General features: G+C 42.0%; 1 protein-coding gene across 4 annotated transcripts in view; it reads left to right on the top strand.

Annotated features, from left to right (window-relative positions):
• PRKAG2 (protein kinase AMP-activated non-catalytic subunit gamma 2) overlaps window positions 1-24,944 on the top strand; it is a 1,779,639-nt gene that overhangs the window by 1,149,285 nt on the left and 605,410 nt on the right. For all 4 annotated transcript variants that reach the window (XM_086941467.1, XM_086941466.1, XM_086941468.1 and 1 more), the window contains one exon: window positions 16,892-17,106. In XM_086941467.1, the coding sequence (XP_086797593.1) occupies window positions 16,892-17,106 (215 nt within the window). The remainder of the gene's footprint in view (window positions 1-16,891; window positions 17,107-24,944) is intronic.

The raw sequence follows: 24,944 nt of genomic DNA, 5'->3' as shown, positions 1-24,944 counted from the left end.
CTGGCGTTTTTCAGGCAGATTACCTAATGTATCAGTAGTGGCTGTATTAAATGGTTTCAGACACATAGTGATAGCTATATGCAAATTAAATATATGTCTTTGAAATTTGATTTTATGAAAACAGTTTTATTGCCCATTGGAGATAATAATAGAACAACTAAACATGATGGGGAGTTATTTTTGTAAATGCCATTCAAGGACATGATATTTATGACAGCTGATATGTCTCATACGATATTCTGGCATACAACCGCCAAAATGTGGGGTCCAGTAGTGTGTTATGCGCTAATTGAATAAACAGACCCCCAGTGTAGATTTGTCAGAGTGTAGGGGGACGGCAAGGTCATTTCCTAAGCATCTACATCCCACCCCGGGTGGTAACTCCACCCGCAGAGACATCCTAGGTCTTTCCCAAGCTACAACCGCAGTGGTGGCTGGTGACATTTGAAAGTGGTGAGGCGTAAACTTTCTGTGGGAGAGCACTGTGGCGAGCAAGTCCAAAAAATTAAAAGGGGTTACAGGGGGGTTTTCCACCGTGAAAATTTTGAAAAACGAGTGGGTAAATGGTGCATTTTCAAGCAAATTAGAGAAGCAAGGAGGTTAGTAAAGCAATTGTGAAAGTGCAGTTAATACATGTTTTTTGATGCTCTGAGGACACATATACATGGATTAAAAGCATCAAATGTACACATTATAAAGCAGACACACACACTCATGCACACTCTCAAACACACACACTCATACAAACTGGGAGCCAAGCTGAGAGTGACACATATACACACAAGCAGACTCCGAAACAAGCATATATAAACAGATAGGCGTGCACTAATTACCACACAGACAAACATACACAGAGGCACGTAAACACACATGCGGCCAAAAGGACACGAAAATACACGAAGCACTCAATAGGAGCAGGAGCAACACACTGTCATATAGCAACATGTACAATCCCAGAGGGCATGAATACTTTTGAATTTAATAACTGAGTGACGCTTATGAGTTATACCACTTTGAGATGCCACTGTTTTCCCTTCTGTGGAGTGCTGACACTAAACCATCGCACGTTAAATAATTTAGCGCATGAATACATTTTATGCAGACAGCAATTGTCTTTTCTATTTTTCACTACAGAAGGCTTTTCTTTAATGTGTTAGTCAAGAAACCAAAGGAAAGCCAGACCTGGCTTTGCTAGTGCTTGTTCAGCCTGGGAAGGCTAACAAGCTGCATTGCATAGCACGAGCCAAGAAGAAAGTGAGGATTTTCGATTCACCTGTTAAAACAACATTCTGCCATTGGAGCACTCCTGCCACCTGTTGGGATTTTCAATGGGTGCTTCACAAATACAAATGTCAACATATTTGACGCATAAATAGTCTGTACTGGCCTAGAGTGACATTCGGCCGATTTCCCAACCAGGGTGGCCTTTAATGGCCCTGCATGATTGGAAAGAGTCGTCCATCTCTCATGCAATAAATAAACAATAAAATAAATGGTTCTGCTACTAGCCTACATACCATATACAGGCCAAGCACTCAAGAGATGGACTCTACCACACAACCCTATCGGCCTGCACTATCCCTACTAATCTTGATTTTTAGAATGTTTGCAGAGAGTTTATCTAGAGAACTCCCCAGAAAGCTGCATCCCTCACTGTTCTTAGCTATCATAGCCGCAAAACGGCACCGGGAGTTACGCGCTTGCTTTTCATGCCAGTGACCTAAAAGTGTTCTCCTCAGAGACACCCTGGTCGTTAAATAGATTGTCTCACGGCGTGCTCCTCTTTATATCATTTCCTTACTGACGGCCCCTGTCACTAGGAACACAGCACTATAGGGAGAATAACATTTTGAAAACTTACCTGACCGCCTCTGCTCCTGGTCCGCGTTGGCACCTCTTCAAACAGGAACAGGAACAGCAGCATTGAGTGGCAACCCCTAAGCCAATCCTGGCGCTGTTGCAGCGCCAGGGGAGTTGCTTATGGCACGGTTACAAGGGAAAACACAAGTGCGCATGAGTGGGCAAGGTGCAAAAAATCACCCTCCGTCCCCACTCATGCGCACTTGTGTTGTGCTGCTGCCTGCTGCCCCATGTCTGACAATGAATGTCAGTCAACATGACGCCAGACCGCCCACCCCCTTCACTTTCTGAAGGGGGTGGGCAGTCTGACGTCATGCTGACTGACATTCATTGTCAGTTCTCCCTCGGCGTCTTTGAACTTCAGTAAACTGAGAGTTTACTTAAGTTCAAAGATGCCGAGGGAGCTGCGGGCGGCTGCGGCCGGGGGGGGCTACGCCCCCACGCCCCAATGGACGCACCGCGCCTGTAATCAGTGGTGACTTTCATGCTCCCTCTGATCCTGACAGAGATGCCTCAGGTCCCCTCATGATGTCCTCTTCACAGCGAGCCAAATAACTCAAGACCTGGATTGACTTGCTAGGCCTAAGCGATATCTGGAGAGTCTGGCCCCCTTGGGACACAGAAAATGTAAACTCCTTGGCAGCCCAAAAAATGCTGACTTGCATAGATCTCCTGCTCCCTGTGCCAGATACCGTGTTAGGACTACCACCATACTTCTGAGAGACATTTTGCATCACTCCTCCTTAATTTAATTGTCATTTTTGGACCGCTGAACACTGACCATGTACCCATTTGGCGCCTCAATGTGTGGCATTTTTATCTACTGATCTCCAGACCAACTTTCTCACAAACCTGGACTCCGTTACCTTCCCCGCTACACTCTTAGTGGCGGGTAAGGCCACCATTAGAGGTATTGTGAAATACTACATCAGACGTCTAGAGAGAACCAAACAACCCCATATCGCTACCCTTGAGGCCCAAATACTCCACTTATAGTGGCGTAGCCAGGGAGATGAGTCGGAAACAATACACCATCGACTTCAGATTGCTCTGACGACCAGTAGTTCTCTACGAAGGCCCGACATTGCTGGAGGGCCACGACACAAGATGTCTACGAGCACTGGGACAAAAATGGGTAATTGCTCCACTGGTTGCCCACCAACGACTGTCCTCTAGAGTGGCTAAAGCATTCCAAGATCCTACAGGATGCATGGTGTACTGGTCTTCAGACATACCCACCATTTTCGCTGATTATTAACGGAAGCTATGATCACCACCCTCACCCACCATATGAATGCTGCAAGCCTTTGCTGATGGAGATTCCTCTTCCCTTCGGAGTTTCTAAGAGGGCCCTCAAGGCGCCTATCACCACCTAGTAAATAGAGTAAGCGATTGTGGGGCTAAATTCCGGGAAGACCCTGGGACCAGATGGCTTCCCCCCTGAATATTACCTTACACTCCATACCACCCTTGGGCCCCACCATCTCACACGACGCTGGGGGATGTCTGGCAGAGTAGCCAACTATATACCAGCTTTCCCAGACTCGGCTCCATGAATACGTACAACTCTCTCTCCGAGTACGAAACAGTGTTTGTCCATCTTCCCTTACTATGACCTCCTCGAAGCTAACTCCTCATGGAAAGCCTTGGAAAAGACGAATATCCCAAGTCTATCACATGATGGTACTTAAAGTTAACACCCCTGAGTGTCTCACACCCCTCAAGTGGAAATGGGAAGGGCTGGTGCGTCCCCTCAAAGATATTGACTGACAAGATATCTGCATGCCCCCCACCCTAGGAACTGGCTATATTCTCATGCCTCTAGTTGACCTAAATACACTATTTACATACAACTTTCTTCACTCCCCGTCGCCTATAGCATGCTGGCCAGGGCACAATCTCTGCGAGCTTTCGCTGTGACTGTCCAGAATCTGACTTCTTTCATATGGTCTGGCAGTGTCCTGTGATAGAGAGATACTGGCGCCTTATCGAAGGCACCTTGCCACGGGTCCTGGAGAGGTCGATTTCTCTGACATCCAAGATTGCATTGTTGGAGATCATTGAGGGAATGGGAGGCACCCGGGGAGAGAGAACAGTCTTAGGCCTGGCTACCCTAGTGGCAAAGAGAGACATTGCACGCGCCTGGAAAGACCCACGTTCCCCCTTATTGGCAAAGAGGCAAAAGGGAATGGGCTGGTGCGCCCAACAAGATAAAAGTATTTACACAGCCAGGGGCTGCCCCTAGAAGCATGACAATATCTGGGACACATGGTAGGATTACAACAGACTTGTTTTGACTGCTCATGCTATCTGATTAGGTGATGTGTCATTGTACAATGGATATATCTGGTCTGTCTTGACTAACACGACTGGAACAAATTGTTATATTTTGTTTTACTTTCGCTGATATAAATCAATAAAGTTAGTTATAAAAAAAAAACAATGTATCTGTACTGTCATTTTTGTGTCGGCCTTTAATAATGCTGGACTACATGTACCAGAATGCAAATTATCATATGTAAGAAGAAATGTATGGCTAACATTGCATAACTGACCTCAGACAAGTAGAATAGCAAGATAGCATATTACAAAAAAAAATCAAACCAAACTTCGCTAGCGCGCACAGCACATATACTCCTTGGGCAGCAGTAGTGTCACGAGGACACAGGAAGATGCAAAAAAGCAGGAAAAAACGAGAAAAAAAAAATCGTCAACCAAAGTAAAACAGAATACATGTATTATAGGTGCATAGAAATAATTTCGCATTTTTAGCCACTAGGCGACTGCCAGATTCTATAAAATAACATTTCAAAAGCTGCGCTGTGTCAGTAACAGTGCTGCTCTGTGCGGCTCACCGCTTTTTCCTGGCATGGTGCCCAGCACAGAGACACTGTGGGAGAGAGGTTGGCACGATTCTTCTTTTAGCCACCAGAGGGTCAATGAGACCGCATCCCCTCGCACAACCTCCCTCAGAGCACCTCCAGGCGTTGTATGTACAGAGCATATGTTTTTATACCTGGATTTATTGTCGTGTCTCTAAGGACAGGAGGTTCAGCTTCTTCTTAAATTGAAGGTTAATTTTTACTGCGGTCTCTCATTTAAGCCCTTTTTATCGATAACATCATTTGTTCTGCTTGGATTGACTGAGAGCATTTTCATTTTCAAGTGTGGAAGTGTTTTTCTCATCCCCCAGGGTCTGAAGTTGAACATGTTCTTAAGTTCCTTGAACCATGGAAGGATGTTTAATTGTTCTGAACAAAGCAGCACAGCTTTGTGTCGTTAACCCTTTTGCTCCACCTAGTTTCCTTTGCTTAAATAATGTGATTCAGTTCGTACAAATCTTTGTATAGCCGGCAAGGGCGGGAAATCTAAAAAGCTCTCTTTCTATGTACAAGCAAACATTAGAAAAATAATACAAGTTTCTATCATTTTCAGTGTTATATGGTCATCAACTTGTTGGGGGGTAAATACCCATCCGAGTGGCACCAAGTGAAGTGAGCAGGTTTGACTGCCCACAACGAGTTTTGAGGTTAGGGGGTACCCCCCTCCCCCCCCCCCCCCAAAAAAAAAACCGTAGAACACGATCTTGCTATATGGTACATGTCACAGCACATTTAGCAAATACGATTTTATAAAGCAACACGTATTATAGGAAGCTCTGCCGGGGCACAAATGAACTATTTCCATTGGTTGATAGTGGTGCTGTACGCTAAACTAATCATCAGGCAAAGCGAAGAGCTGTAAACAATCCCTAAGAAAATATATCTCAGGCCAGTCTGACAAAAGGCTGAGGATCCATAACAATTTGAAACAGGAGCAGCACAATTTCACATTTTCTGTAAAATTTCCCTGGAATTGTTGGAAAGGCACGGCTTTTAAATTAAGTTAAAATAATCTGGCAATTCAGTTTGAATTGGCATCTTATCATTTTTTTAGTGTTCTGTAGCATTTGTGTACCCTCCCACCTTCCTCTTCTGTTACTTAGTCATCATGGCACATTCCACTTACTTCCATTTAGACACTTACCATTTCAACCAGATTCTCACACCTAACAACTAAGATTCTTAGAAGCTGCAACATTGGACAACTGAAACGTACCTAGATGCTTCCATCCCATACCATATTTAGCAGAGCTATATCTCAGGATAGAAAGATAACAAATGATTGAGCTGTTGTGACCTTCGGAGCGAAGGGACTGAACCTCGAGGAAGGACTAACTGCGCTCAACCAGTCAGTTCTACCTCAAGGTTCATTCCATGGGGCCATTCTTGCCCAGGTTGGGACTTGCTCCATTTACCTTGTTGTGTTGTCTCCTAGCCACTTCAGGGCAGGTCAAATACTGGAGATCTGTCAAAACTACATCTTGAAGAAAGAGGCCTTTTTAAGTGGCCATTTATGAATTTTGCAAAACCATTCTTAAACACCTTTCAGAAAGTTCCATAGGCTTCTTTTAACCTTCCTTCCAGAGTGTGAGGAGTCTTTTGTCGTTTGACTCATAGAGTCCAATATATACATGATAAAGACTTTTCAAAAGCCGGAACGGTATAGTTTATTTTATAATGTGACCAATGCAACGCATTTCAGTTTAGTATATACAATTATACCGGTTCATTGAAGGACAATTGTTAGAAGTAATCCTAATCATGAACTTAGAGACACTGGTGCCCACCTCCACTGTCCTGATGACAATAATATTAGTGAATTAAGAGAAAAGTCAGTTGTCTTTTGCCCCCCCCCTCCCAATATGTGGCCTAGAGTGTTAGTATACCTGGAGCGATATTATAGTCTTTTGTGTTTTTGGGCAGAGCACTCCTTGAACTGGTGTATATATAGGTGATCTCATATAACGATGAAGGAAAATGCGGTATTATGAAGAAAAGTAATTGCCTAGTGGTCAAGTGGAAGCCGGGATTAATGCAAGATTTCATGGTTGCCACTTTCTCTTTGCTGTTTTAGATTAACGATGAATGTGCTGCATTTAATTGTTTGAGGCACTAAATCAGCGCACTATATTAAATACATCCAGGCTATGCATGTTTCACAAAGATTGGTGTGGTGGTAGTGTTTGGGGGAAGGGTGATGTTTTAATGCAGAACCTAAAATCAAACCCAGAGCACCCGCCCTTGGTCAGTGCATTGACACAATTTGCTCCGCATAGCTAAAGGTCTTTATTCATTGGAAACCATTCTTTCATTGATTCACCCCCCACTCCTCACCCATCATACTGTTTATTCACTCACTCATTGAACCGTGCAGCCATGTCTACAATCTCCATCCATACATTCAATGATTGTACAAGGTTCTATAATGAAAAATGTTTTTGTGAAATGTACCATTTTTCAGATATTTTTTAAAAAGTCTTAAAATGAGAAATTCTCCACCCCAACCGCTGCAACCACCCTTAGAGTGGTCAGGTACGATTGCTGTCCTCGAGTACTACACAGAGTATGAGGGCTCTTCTGACAAAATTTGTCAAGTCTGTTTTTTGGTGCCCGGTCCAGCCCTGGCTGTTAAGTACTGTCTCTGGAATACTCCCTGTAGTCCAGGGATGTTTGAGGAAAAGCTGTTGTCAGAGAGCTTCAGTAAAGTTAGATGGTAGGATGTTTGCCCCTGTGCATGCCCATGTTTGTAATCATATGTGTATGTCCATGTACAAGTGTGTGTATACATAGGACATTGATAAAGGCGTAGTGCCGAAGCGCGTCTGTCGGTGCTGGGAGGCTCTGCACAATAAAAGCACTTTTCTCTTGAATTCCTGTGAGTGCTCTCCTTCTTGGCCGACACCGAACCTGTACGCCATTGTGGATGCATACTCAGCGGCTCACCACCGCTGGAGATTTGTATATATATATATATATATATATATATATATATATATATATATATATATATATATATATATATATATATATATATTCACTGAAAAAACCATAGGTTATAGACCATATATAGTTAGGAATTCGCATTTACAAAACCTTATTTTACTCACACAAAACCATTGAAATTCCATATATAGTTAGTTGCACTAACTATATATCGCGCACCCGCAATCCACTGCTGATGATGTCACATATTACATCATTCATGACATGGTCAGTGACATCACTGATGACATCACTGATGACATCTCAAATGACATCACTGATGACATCTCAAATGACATCACTGATGACATCTCATTTGACATTACTGATCACATCACTGATGATATCATTCATGTGATAATACGATGAACCTCTTCAGACTCTAATATAACCTTAGATACAATCAGTGTAAACAGACACTCACAGACTGTCACTCATCCATGGAGTTACTCACACACCTAGTCAGTCATGCAAAGAATCAATCACACCTCCATTTCCTCAACTATACAGTTATACAAACTTTACTTATTCAAACATATACTAACACATATTTACTCTCTTATACAATCCCTGATACAAGTTCACAATGATCCATACAGCCACTCACACATTCACTGGCTCTTATGCACAGTTATTTATATATGTCAACTCTCACATGTACTGTGTTTTACATATGTACTTACTTTGACATGTAGCACTGAGATATCCATTCACTCACCAATACACTCATGCACACAGTCAACCGCCCATACAGCTGTTTCCACATGCACTTTTGAAACCATACATCTAGTGAATCAACTGCTCACACATCTATGCACAGAGTCATACACCTCCCAGCCACCCACACACACACTCAGTCTCCCATACAAATACTTGGGCAACCAATCAATAACCCATATAGTTACTCATATAGCTACTTATCAACGCATGCAACAGTTTACAGAACAACAGACATAATGATGCACAAATTAAGACAGTTTAGTCACTAACCCATGCACTCAGTGAGACACATTTAATCACTCACTCATACAGTCAGTCATGCACCTACTAAATCCTTCATCCAGACACTTATACATCCACTCATTCTTCAATATGTAAGACATATTTTAACTTTACAGAAACATACAGTCACTGGATGTTGTCATCAGTGATGTCATCAGTGATGTCATTTGAGATGTCATCAGTGATGTCATCAGTGATGTCACTGACCATGTCATGAATGATGTAATATGTGACATCATCAGCAGTGGATTGCGGGTGTGCGATATATAGTTAGTGCAACTAACTATATATGGAATTTCAATGGTTTTGTGTTAGTAAAATAAGGTTTTGTAAATGCGAATTCCTAACTATATATGGTCTATAACCTATGGTTTTTTCAGTGAATTTTCAAGGTTTTGTAAATGCTAATTCCTAACTATATATGGTCTATAACCTATGGTTTTTTCAGTGAATTTTCAAGGTTTTGTAAATGCTAATTCCTAACTATATATGGTCTATAACCTATGGTTTTTTCAGTGAATATATATATATATATATATATATATATATATATATATATATATATATATATATATATATATATATATATATACATATATAAACATATATCATCTGTATATCTATATAAATACAAACATAAATGCATGCATACATATACTTATATGCATACAGATGCATGTTATTTACATGAAAGTTGAAAAAACACTAATAAAAGCAAAGCTAAAAAGCCACCTCATTACAAACAGAATGGCTTTAACTTAAACGAGGGCGAGATCTATTGCATTTTCAATGCTTGTTTACTTTGGTTCCATCAAGAAGGCATTCAGATGTGTCACACATTTGCCATAAATTCTGAATGTTAGCACTCTAGTTGCACATTAGATCACTGTAGTAAAGCTACTGCTCACCAGGGACGTCTGCTGCTGGTATTCAAAGTGCATGTTTCAGTCTGCATGTCAGAATTTTTTTAATGAAACTGAAGAGGGTTTGAGAAGTCACTCAAAATGTGCCCTAATTTTTCTTTCTGCAGCACTAATCATAATTCATATGGCAAAATATACCCCCTCATTTTGTTCCTTTTTAAATTAAATGTTTTAAGAGTTACCACTTTATTCCAATCAAGATGGCTTCAGGCGTGCCATACCTTTGTAATAAGTAGGACTGTTAGCGCTCTAGTTGTTCTTTAGAACACTCTGGGACATTCTGTCATTGGGCTATACTTGGGCTACATCTGGGTGATATTTGGGCTACATTTGGGCTCTTTTGTCTCTGGTGGCCATTTTGGGAGACTGCATATCAGAATTTTTTTAATGAAATAGAAGAGGATTTGAAAAGTCACTCAAAATGTGCCCTAATTTTTCTTTCTGCAGCACTAATAATACCTTCTATTGCATAATATACCCCCTCATTTTGTTCCTTTTTAAATTAAATGTTTTAAGAGTTACCACTTTATTCCCATCACGATGGCTCCAGGTGTGCTATACCTTTGTAATAAGTAGGACTGTTAGCGCTCTAGTTGTTCTTTAGAACACTCTGGGACATTCTGTCATTGGGCTATACTTGGGCTACATCTGGGTGATATTTGGGCTACATTTGGGCTCTTTTGTCTCTGGTGGCCATTTTGGGAGACTGCATGTCAGAATGTTTTAATGAAATAGAAAAGGATTTGAGAAGTCACTCAAAATGTGCCCTAATTTTTCATTCTGCAGCACTAATCATACTTTCTATGGCAAAATATACCCCCTCATGTTGTTTCTTTTTAAATTAAATGTTTTAAGAATTACCACTTTATTCCAATCAAGATGGCTTCAGGTGTTCCATACCTTTGTAATAAGTAGGACTGTTAGCGCTCTAGTTGTTCTTTAGAACACTCTGGCACATTCTGTCATTGGGCTATACTTGGGCTACATCTGGGTGATATTTGGGCTACATTTGGGCTCTTTTGTCTCTGGTGGCCATTTTGGGAGACTGCATGTCAGAATGTTTTAATGAAATAGAAAAGGATTTGAGAAGTCACTCAAAATGTGCCCTAATTTTTCATTCTACAGCACTAATCATACTTTCTATGGCAAAATATACCCCTTCATGTTGTTTCTTTTTAAATTAAATGTTTTAAGAGTTACCACTTTATTCCAATCAAGATGGCTTCAGGTGTGCCATACCTTTGTAATAAGTAGGACTGTTAGCGCTCTAGTTGTTCTTTAGAACACTCTAGGAGGCTGCAGTAGAACACAAAGGAATCAACTGACAGTCTCTGTCCTTGTTGGATGTACATGTTTTACTGAGAATGTCAGACTTCATTTTCACATGACTGAGAAAGATAATGTGAATTTACAGAAAATATGCTTTCAGTTTAGCTTATAAATCCCCTTCCAAACCACTGTGGGAAAATCATGAGATATTAGTTTTCTTTCAAACAATATTCATGATATCACAGCAGAAGGTTTTTTCACATGGTAAAATCACCTTAGAACCCACCACAATTCCTAAAACGAGTATGGTACCATCAACAAATGATTTATAATGTAACTAAAGTCCTAAAACCCTCTATTAACTACAATGCTTTTTAATGAGGTGCTAGCATGTATATTGGTCCCAAGATGGCTGCCAACACTTCTTGGATGAAGTGCTGACAGCCAATCAGATCAGATGTGTGGTTAGGCTCCGCCCAGATATATATCTTTTTTTGAACCTAAATTACTCAAAATCCACTGGAGCACATATATTGAGACCTAGCAAAGGCACATCGGGCTAACAGTCCCTACAATTTTGCCAAGTTTCGTGCAAATCCATTCAGCCGTTCGAGCTAAAAGTGAGGCCAACCGCCCTATGGAAATTAACATGGGAAAAAAGCGTTTTGGGACCCCCCTTTTTTCTCGACCCCCCCTTGATGAAACCCCCCCAAATTGTCAGGGGCTGCTCAGAAACAAAATGTTCCATTTTCCTGAAAATTTCAGCCAATTCCGTCCACAAACGCCAAAGTTATTAGACATAGAATTTTCAAAAATCCCACAGAGAAAAAATCCTAACTATATATACCTACTGGCGACCGCCAGTAGGTGATATATATATTTATATACATTTATATATATATATAATTTATATTACAGAGTGGCAGTAGTGACTCTGTAATTTTAGCTAGGGTGACCAGATGGGGATAATTGTCCCTTAATAACTTTGTACCCATTTAATGAAAGTTTGCAAAACTTTGCAGACCTACTGCTCCGCTTCATTCTTGGAGTCCTGATAGTTTTGTGGCGCTTTGTCAAGGGGGTGCAAAGAAAGCAGGTGACTTCCAAAACGGGCTTCAAATCCAATGCATTTTATAGAGACTTTTGTATTTAGTGTAGTGCGAAAACCATTAGTCGGATTTTCACAAAATGTTGAAGGATAATATATTATGGTGCACATATGTATTCTTTGGAGTACTGCAGGTAGATAGGGTAAGTATTTTATGTGTTTTAAGTCTTTTTAACTTAACTATATCTGTGGCTGTGGTAGTACTGTGGTACTCCCAAGGTATGTAGCAATGACAAAACAATAGCTGATTGGCTAATGACTGCCTTTACAAAAGTGAAAGGCAGCCATCTTTTTTTTACCTCGGTTTTTCCCAGTGTTCTGCATTATGCTATTGAATGTAGGTAAGTATTAGGTTTGGTGTTTTCCCATATTTATTACCACTTTATTAAAGTGGTAATATGTAGAGAAAAATATTTATAAGTTTATATATATATATTTTTTTTTTTTTAAATCAGGAGGACCGCATTACTGCGAATTAAAAAAATGCAAATATACTGTAAGACACTATATTTTATTAATATAGTATGCTAAAGTGTTTTTTCACTTTTTTACATATTTAAATATACAAAAGCGTACAGAGTAGCACAGCAATTATTACAATTTACTGCACTACTTAAAACAAGCACACTCTGTCGTACAAGGATATAACAATGTTGAAAAGATGATAAACAAAAATGTTATCCTTGGTAAACATTTGTGGGGTGCCACAGTGCTCCTGCACTACTCCGTAGTCTTTGAAAAAAATATACAGAAAGCTATAACTATTTTGCTCTACCTATTACCACTTTCCTAAAATGGTAATAGTTAGGGCAATAATACCAAACCTAATACTTACCTACATTGGAAGGCGTAAGGCACTACACATGGAAAATGTACTTAAAAACAACATCTCTGCCTTTAACTTTTGTAAAGCCAATGATTACCTAATCAGCTTATGACTTGTGATAACTATGTGTCATGGGACTATAGCGAAATACCCCCACATTTAACAAAAATACCAAAATAATAAATATTACTAATTTTTAACATATTGAAACTTATAAATGAATTGCATAACTTACCCGCACTCCACTAAATAAACATGTGCGCACCATAATATGTAATTTTGCCAAATGTAAACAAAATACAACTCCCACTTTTCAATACAATGCAATACAAATTTGAAAGGTGTATATTGAAAATATTCGATGTAGGCACCTTTAGGAACACCCCTTTTTTCTTTACACCTTTTTCAGCCATAGGACAATAATATATAGAATTTTCAAAACAAAAACCTTAACTTATTACTACTTCATAAAATGGTAATAGGTTATTAACAATAATAAAACTTAATAATTATCTCCATGCAACACTCTAACCCAGAAGTCTCCAAAACTCTGATCGTACAATAATGCAAAATCGTCATAAAAACTATATGGCTGATTTCGACCTTTGGTAAACACAGCCATCAACCAATCACATCACAGTTCTAAACAGCATGTACTATGGTATAACGTCAACTAACAACGCTTACCATAGCTCAATATATAACTATGTTTTATACTGCGTACTATACGTTGTATAAAAGGTAGTTATGTATTGTCTAATACATGTGACTTTTGTGTCAATTTCAATCCACTTGAACCAGCTCTTTTAGTTGCAATATTCACATTTACAGTGTGCCTTCGATAATAAGACAGTCGGATTTTGCTGTGTGGGTATTGGCCAGCTAGAATTAATGTAATGCTCTGCCTAGTATCCCCGGACCTAAATCCAGCTATGCCACTTATCTGTTCCAAGAAAAGGAATAACATGTAGATGCAAAATTATTGGGTTCAAATCTACATGCAGAGGCACAGTAATGGATACAAATCTGTGCCCATTCATCACCTTCCATGAGAGCAGGGACAACTGTGTGGGGTGGGGGCAGAGTCCGCCAGGACACAGGGAGGTTGATGCCAGGCAGATTTCAGTGTTTCATGCGTCCCGTTTATTAGGTGAAGGTGGGACAGAGGCCGGTGCCTGGTTCTATTTGCAGCGTGATCCTTATTTAATTTTACTGTTCGGATTTCCTAGGCAGTAAAATCAGGCCCAGTATTCCTGCACACCAGAAATCCAGGTGCAGGAACACTGGGGCAGTTGTAATTTGTAAGTGCAGTATCTCACTTATGGACACCGCCCACCCGCTTGTATCCATAGTTCATGTGAGCCGCTGCTTGGTAGAAGCTGTTTCTACTCTTTTAAGAAATATCCTACAAGAAGAGGGTTGTATAGCCACTCCTTTGGAAAGAGAGAAATCAGTAAACCCCAAAGCCATGAAATCAGGAAAAAGGCCCCATTAAGATATGTTCCCATTCATGTGATGTTGGCATCTTCAGGAGCAAAGAACTTGTATTTACTACAATGCATGAAAATCTGTAAGCCCATCATCTCCATACACTCATTCCACAACGTATATGCCGGCCTAAGTTCATTGAGCTTATTGAGTAATCGAGCACTGGTACATCCATTACGCCAACTCACAGGCCTCACTATACATAGACTCACCACCATAGCCCACATCTAACTGCTAACCAAATAGTGCTACCACGTGCATGCCGCCCGGGTTCTTTGAGCTTATTGAGTAATTGATCACTGGGAGATCCATTAAGACAACTCACAGGCTTCATCATGCATAGGTCCACCATAGCCCACATCTAAATGCTAATTAAATATCGCTACACTCCACCTACGAATAGGAGTCAATGCTTGATTCTCACATTGAGCTTTACACATCCATGTGCTGAGATTGGATCCCCTCCTTTTTTCCAGGTGATCGCTAAGGCGGCACCGCTATTCATGATCTTCCCACCGGCTGGTGTTGAAGATTGCACAAAAGAATCAAGGTATGCATAGTTCCAATTACATCAGTCACTAGGTCTTACATCATTTCATCTTAGCAGAGGCCTCAGTTTTTGCCTTGCTTATTGTTTTCATAGAAACACTCGTGACATTCATGTCCTTGGAGTGTGTCGGCTGACACTGTCCACCCCCAAGTTGCAGAATGGTCAGAACAAATACCCACCTACAATAAGGTGAGCATGATAGGGTATTCGTGCCTCCATTGTTTTTAACACTGTCACACACTAGGCTCTGACCTTGCCCCGTTCATTTACATTCACAGGCTGTCCCACCTCTTTGCAGTCCTGATGAAGACTCGCTACAGATGCACATAATAAGCGCATTCACCTAGAGTTGAAACGTCGAGGTTCTGTTTATGTATCAGACCACACAACGTCTCAACGAACCAAAGAAATAATTTATCCGTTTGAGACTTGCATTTGTGGACACCCATGATGTAATGTTTCGTCTATATGTTTGATTATTTTAGCACCTTGTTAAATAAAATGTCAGCACTTTGTCACCAGTCACGACTCACTCACCCAATGTATATTCAGTCCATGTGTTGTGTTTGTTTTTGGACAGCTTCTCAAGAAATTGTGAATTGATTCACTACAAGGTTAATACTAAAGATTTACCTTTATCACTATTGTGGTCAGTGTTTGTTTCTCATATATCCTTCATCGGATATTGTTTTGTTTGGGTATTCAATAGATTTTTTCAATCTAATTGTGATTCCCAACAGAACCATTGTTGTTTTTCAGTTTCCTTACCCAGGTTCTGAGGGTTACTGGGTTACTCCATTACTTCTAATAGCATTAAAGTCTCCAGGCAGGCTTACCTGATGATTTAGAGGCAGATCACTGCTTGTATCATGTATTTGTGAAACTACCCCAGCGTTGGCATCCCTCCAGCCCCAAAATGTTTACGATAGACTGGGTCTCAAGATGTTGACATGACGAACCAGAGAATAGTTAATGTCCATCTCATTAGAGCATGGTCCTTTCATCGCAAGTATGACAGAGTTGTAAAAAGGTGGGCGCCATTTTATTGACCTCTTGTGCTCAAGGACTGCTATTCCTTTAACCACATCTTGGGATAAAACAAATTAAAAGAAAATCCATACTTGCAATTGCCTCTGCTGACTCATTGTGCTTTAGACAACCCAAAGACTTTTGTTGAAATACATTTTATTGAACAAGGCTGATGGACCTGAAGGTCAAATGTGAAAGAATGTTCACAGTGTTTTTGTTTGTGATTATGTCTCTCAGACTCCATAGATGGTGACTTTTTGAAATCTTGCTTGTTCTGGGAATTGGCCGAGTGCAGATCTGCTCACCAGGGGGAGGAGCGCGTGCAGCCAGCCTCAGATTGCTAATGCTTCCGAGACTAATTATTTACAAGGAGGCGGAAAGACATTTCAATCTGTGGTGTGTTGTGCAGAAAGCTTTAGGGTACGCTTATGCTGCAACAGATCACAAAGAACAACTAATTGGATCTAAATTTACAACTGCTAATTATTTTGCTGAGCTGGCAGGGCATGGCGGCTTTCCAGCGTAGTGCCATCTTGCACAATCTTCTGATAACATGAGTAAAATCATTAACTGGGATCAACAAGTATAAAACGAAATTCTTAATCGTATTCAACTTAAGGGTCCCATCTACTTGTCTAAAAAACAGTCATTTAAGATACACCCCAGTAAATTTACATTGTGGGCGAGCATATCTCAGCATAATTCATTATAGCGAGCAGAATGTTCACTTAAATAAAGCAAAACATTGAAAACATCTTTGTTTCCAGTTTCTACTGTGTTTTTAAATGTGGGGAAATATTGTAAAGTGTTGTAAAGAGGCAGTAAAACTTTGTTTGAAGTGTATACTTTGTTGGTGGTTGCTTTATTTCATGGCAGTCTGTCTCACTGACCAGTTAATGAGTTCCTTTTCTGGGCTGCAGTCCCCCGGGCTTGGTACGGCAAATAATAATTAATTGTGCTTTTTCATTGCAGCCTCAGGACTCGCCTCGTCACCATCCACTCCAACGCAAGTGACCAAACAGCCTACGTTCCCCCTGGAATCGTACAAGCATGAGCCCGAAAGGCTAGAAGCCAGGCTGCGCTCCTTCTCCTCTCCTCCGGACACTGGACAGCGGTTTACCCTGCCACCCCTGCACATGCCGAAGCCTGTCCTGGAGATGCCCACCCTCAGCGCTACCTCAAAAGCAGTAAGTCAACGAGTATGGTTTTCAGGTTAAGTTTTGGAATGTGTTGGGGTAGTTTTGAGTCCTGTTAAGATCGATGTATGAAAAGCCCAGGTTAGAGTTGGCGCGCAGCTCAATGTTGTTGTGACACCTCTTTCCAGCCGTGGGATTTTCTGTTTCGAGTCATTGTTAAGGGTTATATCAATTCAGTTGGTTCAGTGGAAGCAAGCCAAGACCTCAACTCCAACAACACATTAGGTTGTGAAACTAAAGACCAAAACTGTGATCATGGAGTTGTGGTGACTTGGAGGTAGGTGGTGACCCCTACCACAGCACAGCGGATCCATCTATATTGGTGAGGCCGGTGAAATTGACACTTGAGGTTCCTCCTATGCTCTGACCCTACGTGTTGAATGTTATGTTATGTTATTTGCACTTCTTGATTGCAACATAATATGGATTGCGTCTTGGCACTATTGACAAAAAACATTTTTAGAAGGCTATTGCATGTACAGCATATCCTAAGCGGTTGAGTGGTTGATTTTGGGGATAGTCCAGCCATTTTATTCATTAGAAGGTTTATCATTTGCAGTTGCTCAAGTGTCATTTTGGGGGCATTTTAAATTAGCACTTCGTGCATAGCCCCTGCTGTGTAATTGTAAGACACAGGGACTTGGAGCGGCAAGTTATCAGCCAAACATAAAGCCAGAGCATTAACCTAATGCTGGAATTTATTGATCAAAAAGTCTGGTCCAGTTTTATAATAGGCCCAATGTGCAACACATAGTGCCTTAAAGGCAAAGCTTTGGTACACCAGAAACCCCTGCAGGCTTCTAAGTGCTGGGGATGTAGGGTCCTCATCGCAGAGATATAGTAGTAGACAAAATACCCTATTCAGAACATGCTGTAGGTTTTCATTAGCCTGGACTAAGAATCCTAAATGTGTAATCTTGTTTTAAGAAGCTTACGGTTGTTCAATGCTTGAACAGATGAGAATGCCTTGGGAGAGTGTGTTCCATAGCGTGGGTTCTCTAATTGCTAAGCCTCATCTTTCTTTGTTGTTGGAAATTGTCCTGCTGATGTGAGTAAATTTTGGTGGGAGGGACTGGTGAGGCATCATCTTGTCCCAATACTGGTACTGTCTGAAGCTTTTCCTAAACAAAATCACAAAAATCCCCAAGTAAGCAGCTCCTGTCGTCAGCCAATATGGTTTACCTACAGTATGTAGGAAAGATGTGCCCATGTGGATTCCAATTTTGCTGGCTTCAGAAAAGGCACGTGTTATGATTCGCGACCACAACCAGAAAAAATGGAAACAGTGAAATGTGGAAGGGGGATGTGATATTCAAGCCTAGCGTTTTTTTTTGGTGATAAATTTGATTTTGAACACTCACATGGTTTGGTACGGTATCTCCTGAAGAATGACATAGTCTTTCTTAAGCTTGCACCAACATTGCCGTCTAGGTTTAAATTCATTCGCTTTATTGTTTTTTAAGTTAGATAAGGTAATATATGAAACTGATATTTCGTTTTTGGCAATATTTTAGGATCTTTAAGCACACAGAGAGTACAGAAAGCAAGACCAAAGTGGCTATTATGTATCCTCTGATTTCAATGCTTGAATAATTTAGCTAAAACCATGTGATGATGTTAATCCCCTATTGTATTTTCATTGATAAAATCCTGATCAATTTTTATTTTAAAAAATTACTTTTTTAGTTCATTTATTTTTAATATTGCTGTTTTACTTACTTCTACATCTATTGGTGTCACAGCACTGTACAAATATAAAAGGACACAATGTACTTTTTCAGGCAGCACACACTGTACTGAGTCACCTCTAGGCGCTTGGACTTTCAGCCTGTGGTAAGTAACAATTTAAAATTGCTGAAAGGTGTAGCCCACCCTTGCAGCACTGTCTGCCATACAATTGGTGGCCTAACTGACTCATTTAACAGAACAATTGATCCCTTAGCATCAGCGGAGGTACCCAGTTTAGCAGCAATGCATAGTTGCTGATTGTATGCTAAATGATTAGAGTGCTTCTCCTGCTGGGTTTGGGTCTGCAGCCTCCTGTTGTCCTGGTCCAAACCTGGTTCAAGCTACAGCTTGCGTGAATGTTACCTTGTTTGGTAATGCGTGGTCTGGGATTGGGTGTCTGGGCGTCTCGTACAGTTTGATGTAACCTAGAACTCGCTCGTGCAGTTGCCGTGCCCTGTTTGGAGTGAGCCACAACTTACGTCCTCATTGTGTGGACAGCTACGGCATAATCCTGAACTTGCATGTGCGGTGCTTAGAGCACATGGCTATACGAAAAAACAAACAAGAGTTACCCGGTCCACATGATTGCTTGTGTGTTGTGTCGCGCAAAAAAGACCGTTAGACCAACATGTCACCACTATGAAAACGCTGGGTTGGAAAAAATTCCCATCAACCCACCATTATGGTGGAGTATCGTCATGTGGGATACATATCAAAAACCCAAATCTCTCCCAGCGCACCTGGTAATGATGCGGAGATGGATTTTGAAAATACTTTTCCAAACCACAGTATTTCAAGAGTAGGACTGATGTAGTGCAGTGCTAGTGAAAAAGAAAATGAAGTGTAAATAAAATTGGCTCCTGAGACAAAAAATATATTTATTAGGTATTATCCCAGGGTCAAAGGTTAAAAACAACGCCTAATAGTCTTAAGAAAATGACTATATAACGGCGCAGTGCATTAAGGTCGACATGTTTCAGCTTATGTGGACAGTGAGTCCAAGCTTTCTTCAGGACCAGATGATATTAAGCGACTGCAATTTGTGAAAACTAAGTGCATTGACAATATGGATTAATCCTACCAGAAACTTTGAGCCCAAATGTTCTCTGGTGTTTATCCAACTATTCGTTATTCTCCCAGCATTATGTGGGAGATCACCTCACCTCACCCGGCACCCACTCGGGAAGAAGGAGGCCCCGCTCTGTCCGTCGGTACCTCTTTGGCCAGCGTCCGAGCAGGAGTGGAGGTACGAAGAATTGGTGTTTTAGGGTTAGGTCCTCCGAGGTACTTACTTGCCGCCACCGCCGAGAGTCATATCCAGGCACTCGACTGCACTTACCTGTCAGCCGCCACCGCCGAGAGTCAATCCAGGCCAATATAACGCGCCAGAGCTGACGCCCAAGCCGCCGCCGCCGAGAGTCATATCTGGCCATTAGAAACCGCGCCGCCGCTCCGGGGGGACTACAACTCCCGGCAGGCCTCGCGGCGGTGCGCGGAAGTGACGAGAGACGCGCCAGCAGAGCGCTCAGAGGCAGCATAAAGGGGAAGGAGACCGGCAGAGCGGGGGAGAATACTTACTTGCCGCCACCGCCGAGAGTCATATCCAGGCACTCGACTGCACTTACCTGTCAGCCGCCACCGCCGAGAGTCAATCCAGGCCAATATAACGCGCCAGAGCTGACGCCCAAGTCGTCACCGCCGAGAGTCATATCTGGCCATTAGAAACCGCGCCGCCGCTCCGGGGGGACTACAACTCCCGGCAGGCCTCGCGGCGGCGCGCGGAAGTGACGAGAGACGTGCCAGCAGAGCGCTCAGAGGCAGCATAAAGGGGAAGGAGACCCGCGTCGCGGGACGCGAGCGGGATGCCCGGGGCGAAGCCCGGGCAAAGGGCGGGCCGTCTGAGGCCGTCCGAGGTCGGCCAAGGTTGGGTTGGGCCAGGGACTCTGCCCAATCTTCTACAGGCCTACAGACGATCACAGTATTCCCGATCCATCGACCTCCAGGTAATACATTTACCCCTCTTTTAGTTCTAAGCCTTGTTTTAGCGCCAAAGCCATCTGCATACATGCCTGGTAGAAGGTTAACACCAGCCACTAACACCATGGAGAACTACCTAGTCCAAGTAGTGGCGAAAATAAATAGTGACAGAAGGTCTTCTTTGGGCTTAGATTCATCTACACAATCTCCACTAGTAGACAAAGAGACAGAGGACTCCTTTGATCTGTTAAATAGTAGCCTCTCTGGAGGGGCACATGCTTCCGCTCAGGACACTGTTACCATTCAGCCCAGTGGCATAGTAGCCAGTACCGAAGATAACAGTGATAATGAAGTAGTGTCTGTGAGCCCTATGACCTGTGAGTCCATCATCCCTACTACTGTCCCTATTCCGGCACCGAGGGTTACAGGGGCCAAAAGAAAAGCTATACAAAAACGGGTGGGATTAAGGTCAGCTAAAAATAAAATTGCAACACCACCGAGGAAAATTTCTGATGAGGAGGAGGACAATTTGACTGGGGAAACTTATGTGACCTTCTCTAATGTTCAATTTCAGAAATTTTGCAGTTTGATGGACACAAAAATCAAAGGGATAGTTAAACCTTTGATAAGCAAAATTGACAAACTAGCCGCTGAGGTAACCAAACTGGAAGGTCTTCTTGGAAAAACCCTGGGAGAAGTGGGGAAACTCCCAGAAGTCATTACGTCCAGTGTTCAACCTTTGGTTAATGATATTCTATCGATTAAATCCAACGGACTGATTCCTACTGTTGCCCCAAACCTCTCAGTGGCTCCACTGATAAACCCACCAGATAATACCTTTGGTGCTGTACCCTCTGCCCATCTTAATGGTGAACCTAATACCTCGAAAGGGTCATTTGAGCTGGTGGTGGAAGCTTCGCCACTAGTTCTTGTACTAGCAAATGTGCCCCCTCTGGCTCCTGGTGAAGTCGAAACAACATCATCACTTCTAAATAAATCTTTATCTTGGCTAACTAATAACATGGCCATATCTCTGTGGGGCAAACAGCAATTAGCTGAAGAACTGGTAAACGCAAGAAGAGTGGAGTGGATTGGGAACAGGGAAAAAAAGTTCAAGGGTGATTGCGTTGTGCTCAATCTTTCTGACCCTGAGGTTCTACCAAACATCTTGCCTAACATTTTTCCTCCACAGAGACAATCTACTTCTATTGTTCCATTGACTCTAGACTTCTTTTACCCTCGGAAGGGCAGAGGCCCCAATCCTAGCACCTTAAGAACAAAATGGAACGTTGTAACCAAAAGGGGCAGTAAGAATTTTGGTTCCGTTGAGTGGGGTCTAGGACTGGAAAACAGATTTTCTGCTCTCTCCAATCTAGATGCTTTTGATTGACAAATAGCTAATTGTATGCCTCTGCTGCAAAATTCTTCAGCTGCTTGCACAATAGGGGGGCATAGTCGAGCTATAGGTACACCAAATGAGTCATGTAACCCTGATGTTTCAGTAGGACTAACTTATCCAAATGTAAATGACAATGTTAATGTTGATGCAAATTTGAATGGGTTTGATCACAGTTCTGAAATAAGTGCGGAGTATGCCTCCGGGAACTTATTATCTTGGAATGTAGCGTGGCTCTGTTCCAAAATGGACTGTGGAGAATGGTTTGGATTTGTCAGCAAGTATGATGTTTGCATTTTTCAAGAAACATGGGCCTGTGATCCTGTTTTTGCTTTGGGGTATTTGAATTATTATGTACCGGCCATTAAAGGTCCCAAAGGGAGACCGATGGGGGGACTCACTATATGGGTCCGTCAGTCCCTGAAGATCTTAGTAAAAAATCTGGAGCTTAATCATAAAGATATTCAGCTCATTAGACTTACGAGGGACTCATCCACCTCCATTGACATTTATAATATATATGCTAGAGGAGGAAGTGCTGGTAAATCAGTGGTCCTATCGTCTCTGTATAATTACCTAGATATCCACTCTTCTGGGAACAACATTATATTGGCAGGAGACCTAAACCGTACTTTTGAACCCCTTGATACTGGTGAGGCTTTTTTAGGTGCGGAGGAAGATAAGATCTGGGAAATCCCTGCACTTGACCTAACCCCAATAACTCGCTGGACCGAGGATATCTTAGGTTTGAATGCTATGTGCCTTGAACATGGGTTAAGGGCTTTGAATGGTCGTACTAAGTCAGACAGAGTATCAGCCATGACTTTTAATAATGGAAGATCTAAGAGCCGTATTGACTATGTTATATGCAGTATGTCCCTATGGTCATCTATTATTGATATGGAGGTTAAGGAAAGGCTCGAGAGTGACCACAACCCTCTTTGTGTTCTCCATAAATGGTGGCTGTCTGATGTTACTGCTCCTAGTACTTCTGTTGATTCCTTACCCCCGCTGATTGTGCCTACAAATGACTTACGCAGGCTGAGGTGGACTAGTGTTAAAACAGATCAGCTGGTTCTGGAAAAAATAAGTATGGCAACTGACAAGGCTATCATGGCCCTTGAGGGTGAAGCTGGGCTCCCTCCTAGCAAAAACACTGTCACCAAGGTCCATGAAGTTCTCTTTAATGAAATCAAATGCCATTTTCTGAAACCGGTAAATAAAAAGAAGATCTGTGCCTATAGACCTGCACGATGGTACAATCACGGATGTAGGATGGCAAGAACCTCTTTGGGTGATGCTATCAAAACCAAAAATCTAGAGGCTATTAGATCTGCCAGGAAGCAATATAAACAGTGCATAGCAAAAGCGAAAAAAGACTGGGATGAGGCACACTGGAACAACTTAAAAAATGCAAGTGATTGAAAGGACTCCAGGTTATTTTGGCATATAGTCAAATGGGGACACAACAGGTTAGAAGAGGCTAGCACTAATAATGTCCCTCAGGATGCATGGGTTAAGTTCTTTAGTGAACAGTATGCCTCCAGAGATCAGACAGTGGATAGAAGATGCCTGCATTTTTTACCAACTGAGGATGACATCTTCACCCAGAACGAAATAGTTACTGCCCTTAATACTGTTCGAAGTGGGCGGGCCCCTGGTATTGATGGGGTTCCGGCAGATGTTTTTCTGAATGACACTGATAGATGGTGCAAATACATTCATTTGTTAATAAATTTGATCACCAGAGGGGCAGATATCCCAGTAACCTGGCGGGGTGCTGTAATCATCCCTATATATAAGAAAGGAGATCGAGCTCAGCCCGGTAATTATCGCCCCATTAGTTTAATAGACACCATCCAGAAAATAGTGGGGCGAGTAATTGTTAATAGGTTGCTCGATTGGGCTGATGAATACAATATTTTATCCCCCTTCCAGGCTGGATTTCGCAGGGCAACCAGTACTGTGGATCAAGTCTTCCGTTTCCAACTGATACAGTGGAAGACCGTGGTGCTAGGCGGAGGTAGCCTGTATGCAGCATTTGTTGATCTGCGGGCTGCCTTCGACCTGGTACCTAGGGCAAAACTGTGGGAGGTGCTTGAGACACTAGGGGTCCCTGGGGATCTGTTGATTTTAATTATGCGACTGCATGAGGGCAATTATGCCAAAATACGACGGGGAGGACATGGGAATGACACTGCCGAATTTCCTGTTGAGCGCGGGGTTCGGCAGGGATGTTCAATGGCCCCTACTTTGTTTACCCTTTTTATTAATGGTATTGTTTCCCGCATGCAATCTCGGGCTGTGGATGCCCCTTCTCTTGCTGGTGAGAAAGTCCCTATTTTAATGTTCGCCGATGACACCTTAATTTTATCAAAAACCCCTAGTGGTTTACAAAAAGCATTGGCAATATTTGACGAGTTCTGTGTTGACCACGGACTTGAGGTGAATGCGTCCAAGACAAAACTCATGGCTTTTAACCCACACAGAAACTTTAAATCAAAAATTACCATGAGTGGTCGCACCCTGGAAGTTGTAAAATCCTTCACTTATTTGGGGATCTTGATCTCCAATGACAATAAGTGGCAGCAACATCTTAATATTGCTACATTAAGGCACAAGCAGCTAGCCGGCACTATAATCAAGGAGTATAGGAAATCATTGACAAAACCCATCAAACCACCCTTGATAATATATGAGGCAAAAGCAATTGGGTCTGCTTTGTATG

Source organism: Lissotriton vulgaris, chromosome 10, assembly GCF_964263255.1.
Source record: "Lissotriton vulgaris chromosome 10, aLisVul1.2, whole genome shotgun sequence".
Classification (NCBI taxonomy): domain Eukaryota; kingdom Metazoa; phylum Chordata; class Amphibia; order Caudata; family Salamandridae; genus Lissotriton; species Lissotriton vulgaris.
Note: the sequence above shows the minus strand (reverse complement) of the source record. Positions and strands in the feature narration are given on the sequence as shown.